This window comes from Mus caroli, chromosome 2 (assembly GCF_900094665.2).
Source record: "Mus caroli chromosome 2, CAROLI_EIJ_v1.1, whole genome shotgun sequence".
Lineage (NCBI taxonomy): Eukaryota > Metazoa > Chordata > Mammalia > Rodentia > Muridae > Mus > Mus caroli.
This window is the reverse complement of record NC_034571.1, coordinates 134525474-134542001: the sequence shown is the minus strand read 5'-3', so window position 1 is coordinate 134542001 and position 16528 is coordinate 134525474. Positions and strand designations below refer to the sequence as shown.

The 16528-nt window shown below is 41.1% G+C and overlaps 1 protein-coding gene across 7 annotated transcripts in view; it reads right to left on the bottom strand.

Moving 5' to 3' along the window:
* The window catches only part of Macrod2 (mono-ADP ribosylhydrolase 2), a 1935542-nt gene that overhangs the window by 199213 nt on the left and 1719801 nt on the right, over positions 1 to 16528 (bottom strand). For all 7 annotated transcript variants that reach the window (XM_021155700.2, XM_029471903.1, XM_029471913.1 and 4 more), the window contains exon 9: positions 3888 to 3969. In XM_021155700.2, the coding sequence (XP_021011359.1) occupies positions 3888 to 3969 (82 nt within the window). The remainder of the gene's footprint in view (positions 1 to 3887; positions 3970 to 16528) is intronic.

The window sequence follows — 16528 nt, the reverse complement described above, 5'->3', positions numbered from 1 at the left end:
TGCAAACTTTATATGCCCCAATACAGGGGAACGCCAGGGCCAAAAAGTGGGGGTGGGTGGGTGAAAGGGTATGGGGAACTTTTGGGATAGCATTGGAAATGTAAATGAGGAAAATACCTAATTAAAAAAAAAAAGAAAGGGACAATTGACTGCTGAAAGTTGTTCTCTGACGTCCATATTTTTGTGTGTGTGTGTGTGTGCTTATACACAGAGAACAAGTAAATACACAATTTAAGACAGATAAACCTCAATAATACCTTATATGAAACCATTGCAATAAAAATCACAATAACCAGAATTAATATGGTAGCTATATTTTGAGAACTTGATTATGACAATTAACTGATTAGATCACATAAAGGAATGGTGTCTTGTTGAAAACAGATTCCCTACATTACTCCTACAGTGAATATTATAACTTTGACCCTATGCTGAATCCCTGGCTGGGGAGAAGATAGTCTATGTCAGTGCTTCTCAACCTTGGTATGACCCTTTATCAATTCCCCATGATGTGCTGAACTCCACCACAAAATTATTCTGTTCTTGCAATTAATTTTGCTATTGTTGTAAATCACAAGTATCTAATACATAGGATATCTTATATGCAACCACTGTGAGGGTAGTTTGCACCCCCACAAAAGGGTTATGACCCACAGACTGAGAACCACTGGTCTAAGAAGAGACACTTGTATCTTACCCCATTGGCTATCAGACTGCCACATTTGTTTGTTTTTCTGTTTGTCTATTTATTTATTTACTTGCTTTCAAAGTGAATATGCTTGACAGACATAACAGGGATTGGAACTCAAAGTTGACTTCCAAAGTAAAGGTACAAAGGCTGCTCACTATAGATTCAATTAATGGACCAAAGAATCCTGCCAGGCCCAGAACATGTGGGGTTATTATACCTCATCCCCAAATCCTTGTTTTGTTGTTCTAATTCATTTTCTTACAAAAGTAGGGGATTGTTAAGACCCCAATTTTCATAGTGTAGAACAGAGAGAATGGAGAAAACCTGGTGTGCAGGTCCCCTTCCTCCAGTATAAGATGGAATAGCCTACCTCATAATTAAACTGACATGGTTCTAACATCTGTCTCGGGGCTTTCTATAGAGTGTAAGATGGCCCCAGGCACAAAGAGAAAGAAGTTGTACTTTTTTACCCCCACCCCAGGCCATCTTGGCCAAACTATGGACTAATTCATTTTTCTTTGCCAATTTTTGTTTTCTAATTTAATTGGAAAGCAGGAAAATTGACAGTAGGGTTTTGGTCCTAAGTGTCCTGTAAGAATGGAGGCCAGGAGTGCTGCTTGTTCAGTGTGCTGCTTCTGACTTTAACTTGCATTGGTTTCTTCTGCTTCTTGTCTCGGATTTCTGGCTGTAGACTATCTAACCTTGAGATCAAGTTTTCTCTAAGTAGAGTAGTTTGTTTTCATATGAATATGACGTTTGTGAGCTATTATTATCTTTATGTTGGGAAAGGTAAAAACTCTAGTTAGACATAGTCTAGGAAATATATATGGCAAGCTAGGAAAAATCATATTCTAATCAAAGATGGTATGGTTATGAATAAAGCATAAATTCAAATGAATGTCAGATAATATACACCATTTATATCAGCAGTCACATATTCCATTAGACATAGTCTTTATTTCACACTTTAAACCTAGGATTTAAGTGTCTGATGCTGCAACATTGTATAAATATGCTGGGATTGTTGGAGATTTTGACAGTTAGTGTGAAGTGTATTTACTACTATAATCATGGGTGATAGATTGTATATGCTTGGCCCAGGGAGTAGCACTATTGGGAGGTTTAACCATGTTGGAGTAGATGGGTCACTATGGGCATGGGATTTAAATCTCTTGCCCTAGCTGCCTGGAAGCCAGTCTTCTGGCAGCCTTCAGATGAAGATGTAGAACTCTCAGTTCCTCCTGCACCATACCTGCCTGGATGACAACGAACTGAACCTCTGAACATGTAAGCCAGCCCCAATTAAGAGTTGTCCTTATAAGAGTTGCCCTGATCATGGTGTCTGTTTGCTGTGGTAAAACCCTAACTAAGGTATCATGCAATGGAAATAATTTCATGAACATAGTGTGCTTTGAAAGACTAATGTGAAACCGAGAATGATTTTATTATTCTTTTATTGTGGAAATACTAAGATGAGTTTGTAGATTCATATAAAGCAGCAATGTTTCAAATGATAATTCATTTACACAATTGTTAATAAACTTTAGACCCCTAAGCCTGTCTCACTTTTTAAAATTTGCAGTGAGATATCTGTGCCCTGTACTTTTGTAACTATCTTCAGACTGATGAGACATTAAAGTGACTATGATATCATTATTTCTAAACATCTTGAAGAGTCTAAAGTTAGCTCATAAGCTGATACTCACTAGACATGAGAATATTTATATTACATAGGCCACAAAATTAATAGTTTTTTTCATAATGAACAATTCTTTTAAAGAATAGTCAGAAAGGCAATCACCACTGAATTGACTCAGGTCCTAATGAAAATTAGGAGACAACACAGAAAGAGAAGGTTGAAACAGAAAAGAAGTTTCCAGGATATGATGAGAAGCATTTATTAGACTGATCTTATCTTGGCAACTGCTTATTAAATAGGAATTAGTGCCTTGTGCTATAAAGTATGGAGATACTGAAGATGTAAAAAAAAAATGTAAAAAAGAGAGAGAGAGGAGAAGAAAGGGCAGGAGAGTTTAGAGCCGCAATAAGCCTGTATCAGAGGGGAGTCCAAGGAATCTGTATCACGTTTTAGTAAAGAAAATCCTTTCTAGGCCTAAGTGAATATTCTTTATTAGATTTGCCAATTGTAACCTTAGGGTAAGGAGTGAAGAACTTGGTATATCTAGAGCATCCTCAGAGAGGTGACACTGTCTTTGCTTTTATTTTAACCACTACCTGCTTCAGCCACCTAAGTCCTCCTGGAACAATTGGTGGGACATGCTCTCTCTCTTGTTTGGCTGTGAAGGTCGGCTTTAGAAGAATGGCACCAATACCCTTTATTCTCTCCTCCTCACCCACCATAGTCACTGCTCATGGCCAGAAAAACCTCCTCAAATGGAGATGGAAACAAACAAAAGGAGCAAACACTCCAAAACTCAGCCATGAACACTGCCCACAGAAGCTTGAAATCTCCTACAAGCAATTCTTAACATGGCTAAAGAAAGCACTCCGGGCACCATGACCATAAAAGTAACAAGGCATTAAACAAGCCACAGGCTAACAGAGGGAGGATGGGAAAAAATATTCAAATTGCCAACTAATGGCACAGTCAATCCTAAATCCATTACTCAAGGTTCTTTAGCAAGCCCTAGGCCTCTCTGGCATTGTAGAGTGTGAAAGGCTGTGAATGACAGCCGTTCTCAGATTGCCCTAGAAAGGACCATGCAATCCCTGCAGTTCAAGGAGAGAGAATTAGGTAGAATGAGAATGAAATACAAGAAGGTCTGAAGTCTGACTATAAATATAAATGGGTTTTCTACAATTTTTAACCAAAAGTTAATTGCTGTATGCATGCAGCCTGGAAGCCTTATATGTGGAGGGAGGGCTAGATTAAACAATTTGGGATGAGAGGAGTGCATTCTAGGAACCATTTGGTCCAATCCTCACTTGATGTAAAGAATGGAGCCTGAAAAGGATGTGCTGACTTACCTCAGAGGACAGGATGACCTCATGGTGTGGGGGAAGTAAGGGCCGGGAATCCTTATCACTTCCTGCAGTTCTTGGAAACTATGACACGAGTTGACCACAAACATGAGAATCACAGAATAGTTCTGAGAATGGCCATCGGAACACCAGGGAAAGGAGGTCCTACCCCTTCTATGCCTTAATTTCAAAGAGAACAAATGGGTTTACTCACCAACAGGGAAAAACTCGTTCATTTTCTTTTTGTAGATTTTGAAATCAACTTCTAGGAAGACACAGAAGATGATTCGATCCACCTAGAGGCAAACAACAAACACTTGAAGTGGAAGGAAACATGGCAAATGCTTACTGACCAGGCACAGTTTTAAAACACATAAAGACAAGTGTGAAAGCTTTGTATAGCATTTTGGAGAAGTCTTAATTGTATCCTAGGATCAGATAATATTTAAAGGGGTGTGTGTCTGTGTGTGTGTGCACTTGTGTGTGAGTTATATGTGAGCGTGCACCTGAGTGTATAATGAAGCCACTGTGTGTTTCAGTGGAAAGATGCTACATAAATAAGACATAATAAATGACAGCAAGCCACGTTGCAGCAAGCTGTAAATAATGCCAAGGTTCTGACAGGATACCTAGACTTTATGTTCTCTAGAACAGCCAGAAGAGAAGCAGACAAATACATGACAGTAAAGTATGCCAGTAAACAAAGAGCATTTTGTCCTAATCTTGTTAGACAAATACAGTCATCAAATCTGTACTCTTTGAATGTGGCCTAAAAAGCATCAATGAGTTTATTTTATTTTATTAGACATTTTCTTTATTTACATTTCAAATGCTATCCCAAAAGTTCCCTACATCCCACCCCCGCCACCCTGCTGCTCTACCCCCCCCCCTTCTTGGCCCTGGCATTCCCCTGTACTGAGGCATATAAAGTTTGCAAGTCCTAGGGGCCTCTCTTCCCAATGATGGCCGACTAGGCCATCTTCTGCTACATATGCATCTAAAGACACGAGCTCTGGGGGTACTGGTTAGTTCATATTGTTGTTCTACCTATAGGGTTGCAGACGCCTTCAGCTCCTTGGGTACTTTCTCTAACTCTCAATGAGTTTAATTTACACAAAGTCTTTTGCTTTTAGGCCAACATATACCGCCCTCCCCAGCCCCACAAAAAAAACAGCAGAAATAAAATGCTAGTTGACAGTAACACAAGGACAATGAACACTTAATTTGGTAGGCATTGTTGGGTAAGTGTCACCACAGAAGTAAAAAGTGTGCACAGTCTCCTTTCTATCCATCTTGAGAGAGCATCGGCACACATGGGTTTCTTTGAAATAGGTGAGCATAATGTGTCAAAGACAGGAGAAATGCACTTCATGCTGTAGCTCACCTATATCTCAGACTAACTCAGAAACTCAATGTTGTGTCTGGAATATAAATACCCCTTTATTACCTTTCTTTAACAATGGGAAATAAAGTTTAAAACCACTCTATCTAGGTTCAAGTGACAGTTGAGTAAAACATCAAAGTATCTCTTGTGGGATTCAGGGAGAGATGGGGTGAGCATGAAGTGGGACAAGAAAGAACCCAAATAGATGTTAGCTACCTAACACTTCTCCCTTTCCTCACTGAGGAAGGCAGACCTGCCACTCACTGTGACAGTTTCCGGTAGCCGAGAAGCTCCAGTGTGAGAGACATGGCAGCTGGGTCAGCTGGCATTGTGAAATGATATGAGCTATGAGAGTTCAGAGCCATGCCTTCCTAATCCATTCATAAGTCCCTACCTTATCAAGGCTCAACTGCCTCCTGGCCTGTCACTGAGATTCCATCCCTATGGGAACAAACAAGCTATCCTCCAGGTGCCTCAGGAACTCCATTACAAAACACACAAGCTCAGCCTCTGACCATAAAAATAGAAAGACAGGGTTCACATGAGTAGATTTCTTTTTTCCTGTTTTCACATTTGAGTCAGATGTCTGGCTCTATCTCTATATCATTAGCTCTGCCTATATACACAGAAAGTATAGAATCCACATCGAATCATTTTTTCCAGGTGAACTATAATTTTAGTTGAAAGAGAGAGAGAGATAAATCTTTGCATGCCCACACTCCTTACAACATGTTTCTATCCAGTGGCTGAAGCCAAAAACCATAATGTTGAATGACAGAAATGTGTTGCTGAAAGGCAGACTCTATAAAACTGCCTCTGCATCATTTTAAAAACATAAAGATACAATGCTGTAGGGACTTATCTATGAGTACTATCCAAATAATCAGTTGCAAGGACATCAGGTTAAACTTTGGCTTCTTTTATAAGCAACACAAACATGAGCAGAAACAAACAAACAAACCCAAACCGGAAAAAAAAAAAACCTTGAACTCAACCAACCAGAAGCTGCCACCTAACCCGGTTCCTCAGTGGACTGATTCAGTAAGGCACCTGCCCCACTATGGAGTAAACCTCATTTTGCCTTGCATCCATGTCTACCCTACAAAAACCTCCTCAAGCTCTCTGAATGGTGGCCAGCAGTGCGGGCAGTCTGCCCAACCTGTGAAATGCTGTTATTCAGAGTACCTGCACTGCCACTGCCTGACTTCTCTTTCATCTGTCCTAACATATGGAAACAGAGGAATAGCAAGCATGTCATCTCTGCAAAGGGATGAGATTTGGATCATTAATAATTTATTGATTAGAAAGTAATGAGATTTGAGACAATATGACACAGCTGGGAGCTGTTAACTGTGGGGGTATGTAGAAAAATAATTTTCTCCATTTTTCTTATGTTTGAAACATTTCATAATTACAAACCCTAAAGTTGATAGGACTCTATCGTGTTCCCCTAGTCAGACTCAGTTTTCTAGCTGTGTTAGACCATTTGGAGTTTCCTGAACTCCAAAGTTATTCTTGTGTGCTAATGAGCATCCATTGTTTTTCCTTTATGCTTCGCATGGTCATATTGCTTCCAAATCACCCAGTGGTGGTAAAAGCTTAAAATCAAAAAATTTTGATTTACAGAAAACCTAATGTGATTGAGTCAAGCAATCATGTGTCCTGTCACAGCAAATCGGGTAATTTTTTTTTTATTTTTCGTGTCCCTTATGTGTGTGTGCAAACACGTGAGGGAGCGTTAGTGAGTATGTGTGTTCCCACGCCAGGGCCTCTTTTAGCAGCAAGACTATTTCCTGCAAGTAACTTTCGAATACTGTTCAATCCATATTCAGACTGTCTAAATATTGCAAGGGATTATAATCTACTTCTAGCACATTAGGCTTGATGACCATGGGAATGGTCCAAAATTCACCAGCCCAGTTCATTTTCCCCCAGAAAACAAATGTTGAAGATGAAACACTAATTTTAAAATAATTGAGTGCTCTAGCTAACTGTTCTTACTCACAGGCCTAACACTGAAAACAGCCTGACAGCAAATTGAATCTAAGCATTACTTCCGTTTGCTAGATACTGATTACATATTTTGTATACCCTTGTGCACATACATCTTCTCTGGGGTGCTATTGGATAAGGGCCCACTTAATTGATAAACTGTTTTAAAAGTCATTCCACTACTGATCATTCTTCATCTCATGGTTCTCTTTATATTGTGAGATGGTGCAATTCTTCTCACTGAGGAGTGGGGTCTAAACTTGCATCTCGTATGTCTGGGAGGCCTGTGGCCATGAAGAACTGATGTTAAGTGGTTTTTGTTGAGAGAGAGGAAGCCAATTCGATTCTGTCTAGTACTCTTGGGAGGATAGGTCTCATATACAACCCTCATGTCTTTAAGAAGCAGCAAGAGCATGTGGAGAACCCACATGTAGCTATTCTGGCCACAGCTCCAGCTGGAAGGGGGTGGCCTTTCCATGATTTCAGCTCCAGGCATTTGAGCCAGCTGATGCACATGGAGCAGAGAAGAGCCACTCCTGCTAGATACTCATTGCAAATTCATAAGCAAAAACGTAGAAATATTTAACTTCAGACTGGACATCTTCCCAGCTTCTCCTGGCACCACTTTTTTTTTGAGTCTTGGCTTTTACAGCCTTTTGGTACCTTACATCTGTGGAAAAGGGGAGAGGAAGGACAGAGGAAGTTTAACTGCTACAAGGCTGAGAGACTGGGAATCTGGTTCGTACAAAGGAGGGAAGCCTTGCATAGTCCATTCTAATCCTGGATGAATTTTGAGAGAACTTTCTACAACCCAGCATGACATCACTTTCTTTTCTTAAAGCCACTGGACAATTTTGTAAAATGATGGCTCTTGAGAGACCACTCATTTATTCATCTGCTATTAAGAGAGTTGCCTTCAGTTTGCAGGGCTTAGCCTGCACACCACTCCCTATCTATGAAACAAGAGTTCAGAAATTGAGTGGTCTTTTCCTAGTGTCAGAAAAATAATTGATGCTAAAACTTCATTGCTTCTAACTTCAAGTCCTGAATTTTTTCTTCCATGTTACCTAGAGGGAAACCCATGCCACTGAGTTTCTAGGCCTACCCCTAGATATTCAATAGTGGATGCACCATCATCTCTATGGGCCTCAGTTTTCCACCTGTATCATAAAAGGACTGAAGGATCAATGCCCTCTGTCTACTTCATAGCTGTTTTGTACTGTGTGAATTCAGTAAAACAGACAGGCCTATAATTCTGTGAATGGTTCTTGATTGGGGCTGCCCATGGGGACAGTTCCTTGGGACTTGTAGGACAGAAGTACAACCACAGCTTTCACCACAAAGGTGTGCCTAGAGCTCCACGCAGGCTGTGCTGTGTTCTTGAGGAATGTTTGGTGAGGAGCAACTGGGGGGCTTCCGCAGCTTCTATTGGTCTCTGCCATGGGTTCTGTGAATCTCGGGTTTCACACTGATGCATCCTGAGTCATTTTGTAGCATGTTGCAGTTGAGGTATCAAAGCAATAAGGCAGGTAAGTCTACATGTCACTCTGAGTTTTCGTCATGGCTTCCAGGCTGTCTTGATTCTCTCCCGTTTTGTATTCAGCTTTTAGCATAAAACATTTCTGGACTACATACCCTACTAACACAAGCCTCAGTTAGGACCTCTCTTCTGACCTGGAAGCATTCCCCTCTGGACACACATTTCCCACTCTGCCAGCATTGGATATGATGCTGTTCGTTTATAAAAGAGAAATCTTTACTTCCTATAAAACTTATAGAATTGTGCTTCTCTGGTTAAACTCCAATTGATATAGTCTTTGTATCAGTTCAGTGAGCATTATATCACCAGGAGAAACTCAGCGAAGCACAAAAAATAACAATGTTCGTTTTCAGAGATGTGTAACCAACCTGTCAAGGAGATTTAATTCCTAATTATTTCCTTCAAATAAATGTCTGTGTGTCCTAGCCTAGTAGGTCTTTTTGGTGAACTTCAGAACGTGCGTTTCTACTCTTCTGTACCTAATTTCACATATTTAAAATGACTTACTTTGTATTAATAATTGATCAGTAAATCCCATGTGATCTACAGTCAAAAGCACAAAAGGCAATGGCTAACCTGCTCTGGAATTTACCACTTGACCTAGTCTTCATGATGCTGTAGATAAGCATCATACAAAGAACTAGGTGACACTCATCTTTGTCTCATGAGTTCATGGCATAGGTCCTCACCTACAATGTATAGCTTCATATGTATTTGCAAGGTTCATGACTCAGCAAATACACTTGACCAAGATGAAGGTATGTATCAGATATATTTCAAAAGAAAAAAGAAAAGCACAGTAAACAGGTAGATTCCCTGTTATAGTTTCAAGAAAGCCTTAAAGTGACTTGTAGTGGAAGGGGGCAGTGTAGTGTCATTTTCTCTTGTGATACTGAGTCCCATGTAGCTCAGTGCTGGGTTTTTCACATGGGGTACTCCATGTGTTCACAATAGCAGTGGTGATAAATTAGCAGGGATTAAAATATGATGGCTCTTTAAGATGAAAATATAATATCACATATTGGCAAGTATATATGTTAACAAGGACTTTCACAAGCAGCTTTGAGGGATAAAAATGAGCACAAGCACTTTGAAAAGTTTTTGACAATAACACATACTAAATTAGGTAAATATACACATACACCATTCAGTCCTAGGTGTACACTCAGCTGATACGTCCGCCAGAAGCAGCACAACAGAATGTTCACCATTACTATTTTATTATCTCCAATGTGGGAACTGCTTAAATAGCCATAAATGTATAAACACATGGGTATGATGTCACATGATGGAAAATTACAAACCAATGTAAATAACAAAGTTTACAGGCATATTTAAAATACAGGGAAAAAGCACAATGCTGCATACAACCCATCAAAAGCAGGATATATTAGACAGTTCCATTTCCATGATATCCAAGGGTATTTAGAAGCAGATTAAATCAGCTGTGCTCTTAGATGTCGTCAGAGCAATTATCCCAAGGTGTGTGCTGTTGGAAGGCATGCTATAGAACATCACATATCCTTTAGAACATCTCACATCCTTCTGCTGTTTTAATTTGGATGTTGGTTCCCTGGACACACTGTCCAGTTTGTAAAAAAATTTATCAACTTGTGAACTCAGGAACTGTGTGTAAGCTACACTTCAATAAGACTTTTTTTTTTTTTTTTTTTTTTTTTTAATGTTGAAAGCCTATGCTGCAGTTGTCTTGGTCAACAATCAAAAATCTATTTTCATTGACTTAGAGGTCAAAAAAGTCCTTTAAAGGCTGACCTTTGAAAGGCAATCGCTCCATATATTTCCACTGATGCCGACTGCTGCTCACCCATCAAGGCATGCAGGAGTGAAGATATATTTCCTTCACCAAGATATCCATTAATCCACAGTGGGGGGTTTCATGCCCCATAAACATGATGACATAAGTCCTATTAATCTTTTTCAGTATCACATCCATTGTTGTTGAGGAGCTTACACAGGGAGGCATGCTGGGAGTATCTGGAGCTGACCTCCATTTTTCACACCAGCAGTCATAGGACAGCTGACATAGCCAAGATTAGCCTGTATTCAGCAAGATTGGGAGAATGGAAGGGTTCTGATCAATGTAAGTCATTTGCCCAGAGACATTCAGAGAGTTGGTGAGCATGTAAATGCTCCCATAACTGAGGGTTACCTTGTCTAAGTGCCACCAGATGGACATTGTGGGTGAGAGTGTTGCCTTCTCGAAACCAAACTGCCAGCCTCATCCACACAGGCTGCCAAGGGGGAAGGTTTCAAAATAGTGTGTTCTGCTTATAAGTGACATAAACTTCAGAATTTACCAAGTTCTAGCAAAGTCAGCTTCCAAGAGGGTGTAGGATTGGGATGCTTGGAGCTTCCTTGATGCTGTGAATAAGCCAAAGATAAATGAGAGGCCAAGACCACTATAGGTTAACTGAAAAAGCAAAGCAGGAAGCTGAGCTGCTTGGACCCTAGTCCCTCCTCTCACGCTAAGGGGAACAATGAACAATCTTTCCTTTTCCCCTTACACATATGAGTTTTCAGTTGCAGTATAACAAATCACCACAAAAGCAAAGGCTTCAAACAACCATATTTACTCTCTCACCTGTTCTAAGCACACAGGAAATCCAGGCTCATCCTAGCTGAGACCTCTCATCAGTCTCAAAAGTTGCCTCCACACCCACCTTTCTAGCTGACAGCAGAAGTCTCTTCCTCACCATTAAAGTTATTGAACAGATAGCAGTTGGCTAGCAGAGGCTACCTGTAACTCCTACCCATGGATGTGGACATGGGTGCTTTCTTCTTCCTGGGCTAGCAGGAATGTCTCCAGGATATTCCTCATCTATCCTCCACATTCTAGAATCCTCTTTAGAACTGCCATCTGGTTAGGGTGGGCTGGAGAGATGGCTCTTGTCGAACAAGCCTGATAACTCACGATGGTTACCTGGAGCACATAAAGGCAGAACTAAACTAATAAGGCAGAGTTGCCTTTTATCCCTACAGGCACAGTGGTGTGGTCCAGCCATGTCTAATGGGAACAGAGAAAGTCCTACAGCCAGCAGAGCTGCGTGACAAAGAGCTGGCAAGCTGCAGTGAGAGCGTCCACTTTTGGTCTTGGTCTTTACCTGTTGTGTGGGGCTTTTAATATTTGTACAACCTGGGGATATTGGATTGACGGGAATTTTCTTATGAAACATTTATGCCATCTCTGGGGACTACTGCTTCTAGGTTTTCCTAGGAAAGTCCTGAGCATGTACCCTTTCTGCATTTAGGGAGATATCCTTATCTGGCCTACTTGATAGTCTTCCTTAAGCCGGAGGTTATGACTCAAATAATGACACCAGAGATCTCCTAATGAGTCTCTGACAGGACGAGATTTTTATACCATCTGTCACTGTACTTACTCAGGAATAAGATAATCAGAACAAAGTAATCTTAAAAAGGTAAACAAGATTTGGTGGGCTAGAGGAGTTGGCAGCAGATCAGATTAAAAGCCTCTTCTTACTATACACTTTGACCATTAAGAGTTAACAACACACTGTCTGGGACATGACAATCTGCTCTGGCAGGCTTGGAGATTTTCTTTCTGTGCAAGGGCTACCAGACTGAGCATGGGCTGTGATGCTTTGGAAAAATATGCCTCTGGATTCTTAAAAGTTGGGTTGTGGGGTTGATGAGAGAAAATGATTGTAAAACGTAACTGTTCTGTCACTGTTTATCAATGACGACTAAAATTATAACAAGAGGAAGTTAAAACACACGTCTAGGGACAAAGTGATATGATCTGTGTTTTGGTACAACACGAATCTATCCTTGCCTTCTGAGTTCTGTGTAAATAAAGAAGCACTCCGGACTGCCAGTCAGTCCGGGTGCAGAAGTTAAAACACACGTCTAGGGACAAAGTGATATGATCTGTGTTTTGGTACAACACGAATCTATCCTTGCCTTCTGAGTTCTGTGTAAATAAAGAAGCACTCCGGACTGCCAGTCAGTCCGGGTGCAAGATTCTTCTGAACCTCCTGCCTGACTCACTCCTCTCTTGCTGAACTCCGTATCTCCTCAAAAATACGTAGCTATTGATGGGGCTGGCTCCTTCCACTGACACACATATTGTATATGTACGTGCAAGTACACACACACACACACACACACACACACACACATTAAATAAAGTTAGCAAAGGACCCACCTAATTAGGTCAGGCCCAGTAGGACAACCTCTCTTTAATTAAGTCATTGATTAAACACCTTAGTCATAGCTGTGACAATCACTTTTCTTAATCAAGGGCATTACTGAATCATTTTGTTTGCCATTTGCACCCTCAAGGCAGAGAAATCTGAATGAAATAGGCACATGCAGGGATGGGTATCAGCATCCCAGGTTACCTGAGTCTTCTGCCTCCCACATAAGCTAGTTCTGTGTTACCCCATTGGCCCATCTGCCAAGTTGTATTGTACCTCTGCCCTGTTTTGACCTCAAGGAAGCCATTTAGCCTTTCTAAGCCTCAGCTTCCTCAACTCTAACTTGGAATAGAGACGTGGTAGGCTATGTGGTTCAGTAGTAAGACAATGTCTGTATTTTATCTTGAGGTTCTATGGACCCAACATCCAGCATAGTGTGCTGATTTTTCTGTTCAAGGCATCACTAGGTAGAAGTCAATGTGTCAGGTGGACTGGGCTCTGGACACTCATTTGGTAGAGAGCAGATTCAGTTCTTTACAGCTGTAGGCATGGGTTCCCATTTCTGTGCTGGTAGGACTCTGGATCATTCTCACTAGCTCTCTGAAGTTCCCTGCAAGTTTTTTGTTTTGTTTTTGTTTTTGCCCTGTTTTTGACTCTTACCCCCGTCAAGGTAGAAAAAGATATATCAAATACTCCTTAGTTTTGAACCTCTCGACTTTCTTCATGGCTGACCGTTAAACCCAGATTGAGAAGACACATGTGGTTCGATGATGACCACCTGGTTATGTACCCCGTTTGAGGGTGAAATGACCTGGGCCTTTGTTACTTAGCAGAGGCCCTTTGCACCAGTGTCTTCACTGGTTTTCCTAAACCAGATCACAATGCCCCTGACAGATGAGGCTAAGATGCTGTTCTAGTAAATGGTACCCCATTTCCAGTTTTGAAGGAATTCATTCTATCCTAAAAGAAACATTTATAAAAATGGCTGATATGTTGCCTGGAGAGTACCTAGGAAAACAGAAGAGGTGTGAACTACACAGAGTCAAATACTGGATGGCCACATATTTTTCCAGTTCTTTCCTCAGCCTACTACCCCACTTTCCATTCTTGGGGGTGCTTTACTTTTAGGAGTTAATTTTATTTATGTATATACACGTACGTTTATGCCCAGAAAATGGCATCAGATCCTCTAGACTTAGAGTTTCCAGTGGCTGTGAGCCCGGAGATATGTGGGGTAGGAACCAGAGTCCAGTCCTTTCCAAAGGCAAATGGTCCTAACCACTGGGCAATCTTTTCAACTGCCAGCTTTCTCTTTCTTAATAAGCAGCATCTATTTCTATTTTTAAGTATGTGTCCTTGGTGGAGTCTTTTGCCACGGAACCCAAAAGCCCATTAAACTGAAGAAGTTTCTGGCTGCGTACTCCTAAGTGTGTTCTTCCCTACAGTTTGGGCTTTCTCACAGCTTCTCTGATTTAGACATTACTTTTCTCTTTTTCCCTGTCCCTATCAGCTGCCAGGATTCTCAGCTTCTCTGTTCTGTTAATTTTCTCTCAAATTCTAATAAAATTGTCCTTGAGCCTCCCCCTCTCTTTCTCTCAATCTCTCTCTCTCTTTCTCTCTCTCTCTCTCTCTCTCTCTCTCTCTCTCTCACACACACACACACACACACACACACACACACACACACGCATGTATGCAGGCACGCACACACACAGGCACACACACAAGGGTTATATAATACATACCCAACTGTTTTTCTGTGGCTTTGGAAGCAAGTAAGAGAGAAATGCTCCCCAGCTATTTGAGCTACTGTAATGGAAAGATTTTTCAGGACCCCGAAGAAGCCCTTGTTCTGATGTCTTGATGTCCCTTTAGGTTTCACTGTCTTGCTTCTGTGTCATTCATAAAGGTACAAAACACATTCACACTCACGCCTGCTGCTGCGGAAATCTGCATCTCAAGCTCCGAATTGCAGAGTGAGGAAAATTTTCCAAACATGTTCCTAGAGCAGTTTGGATGAGCACGAGAGCATTTATAACCCATAAACATTTAAAGGCCACTGTTTGCATTTTGAAACTGCTTCTGCGCGCATGAAAAAGATACTTTATTGGGAGCGGGGGTGGGGTAGGGAGTTGGGGGACAGAGCAGGGGACCCAGTACATCTGTTATTCCTGTGGCAACACAATTCAGACTCTTTCTGTTTTGTTTTGATAAATTGTTCCCTTTGACTGTTCTTCAACTCTTTAAAAAAATGGTGATGTAGCTGAAGAGCCTAAAGTTATTTTGGTTTGAGCTGGAGGGTTATTTATACAAAAGTTAATTTCCAAGTCTGCCTCATATTGATCAAAATGGACACCCTTGTAAATGTCACATCTGTCATGGTCCTTGAAGCTACTCTAAATGCTCAGGGTAGAATACACGGCTATGCATACGTGGGCTTTGGTCCTCCAATTCTAAATTCCGGCAAAGCAAGCTCATATCCCTTGCCCTCGTAACCAAGAAAATGGGGCTTGGCATGGGTCGGGGTGGGATAGGTTAAGATAAAGAACTTTTGGACTTTCCACCCCATCTTCTGTGATATTTCTCTGAGCCTTAGTCATATAGCCCTCAATAGTCAGTTGCTGTCTGTATTGTTACCAGTTGTATATTTCTATAATGGTCTCTACCTGTTACAGGCAATTAATCACTACTGAGAGAATAACAGTCTTCTTCAGGGATTACCCCTCTAATTGGATAAGTTATCCAATCCTATGTTGAGAGCTCTAAACACATACATATACGACACTAATGGGACTCTGCAGGTTGCATTTATAAATGCGCATATACATATGCAACATATTATAAATAATTATTTACATATCAATAATAGAAATATAAAAGAATAGGCTACAGTTTTCACACATGGAGAGGGGCTGTGATGTGCTGGCTATACCTGCCCTTTCCTTCAGGACCAGGGCCTTTCTATTTTCACTTCTGCTACAGGTACTGCTGAATGAAATGTCAGAGAACACTGCACCCATGCTGACCCTCTTTCCCTGAAGTCAACCTTCCTCTTATGACAGACTCCTAGCAGGAGCCAGGCCCAGTCTCCTTCCTTCAAAGGATGCAAGTCTGAAGGAATTTGTAGTAAAATCAGAATGGTGTGCCCCACTCCTCTTTCACACCCTAGAACCCTGACTCTTTCAATCCCTTAGGACACAGAAGTATTTGGAAAGAGGATTTTAAGAGATGCTAAATTAAAGTCTTTAACTGTACTCCAGAGTGACAACTATCTTTGTAAGAAGTAAGTGGACATACTGGAAATTGATGTGGAAGTTCCAGGAGAAGAAGGTTATCTGCAAGTCACAGAGAGAAATTTTAGAAGCCAGGGCTGTGATGGCAAACTTTTTTTTTCTCTTTCTGCCTTGAACTATAAAGAAATGACTTTTCTGCAGTTTAAACTGCATAGCTGGTGGCATTTGCAACACACTCCTGGCACACTAATGCACTCTAGCATCTCTAGAACTCTTTATGGGGTCACCTGACTCCTTCACTGTCCTTATCTTACCGCAGCTTCTCCCCACCTGGCTTCCTGCATGCCCTGTCCTCCCCAACACCCCCTACCTCCAGGTATTGATCAAGATTACATTCCCATGAAGCTCCCGACTGCAAATCTCACTCTCAGTGTATTGCTTGGATAGACTTGACCCCTGACAACACTTTATAGATTCCATGCCATCTCTTGGTGTCTAGCCTGTCAAAAGTTAATTCAGCCGGGGAGT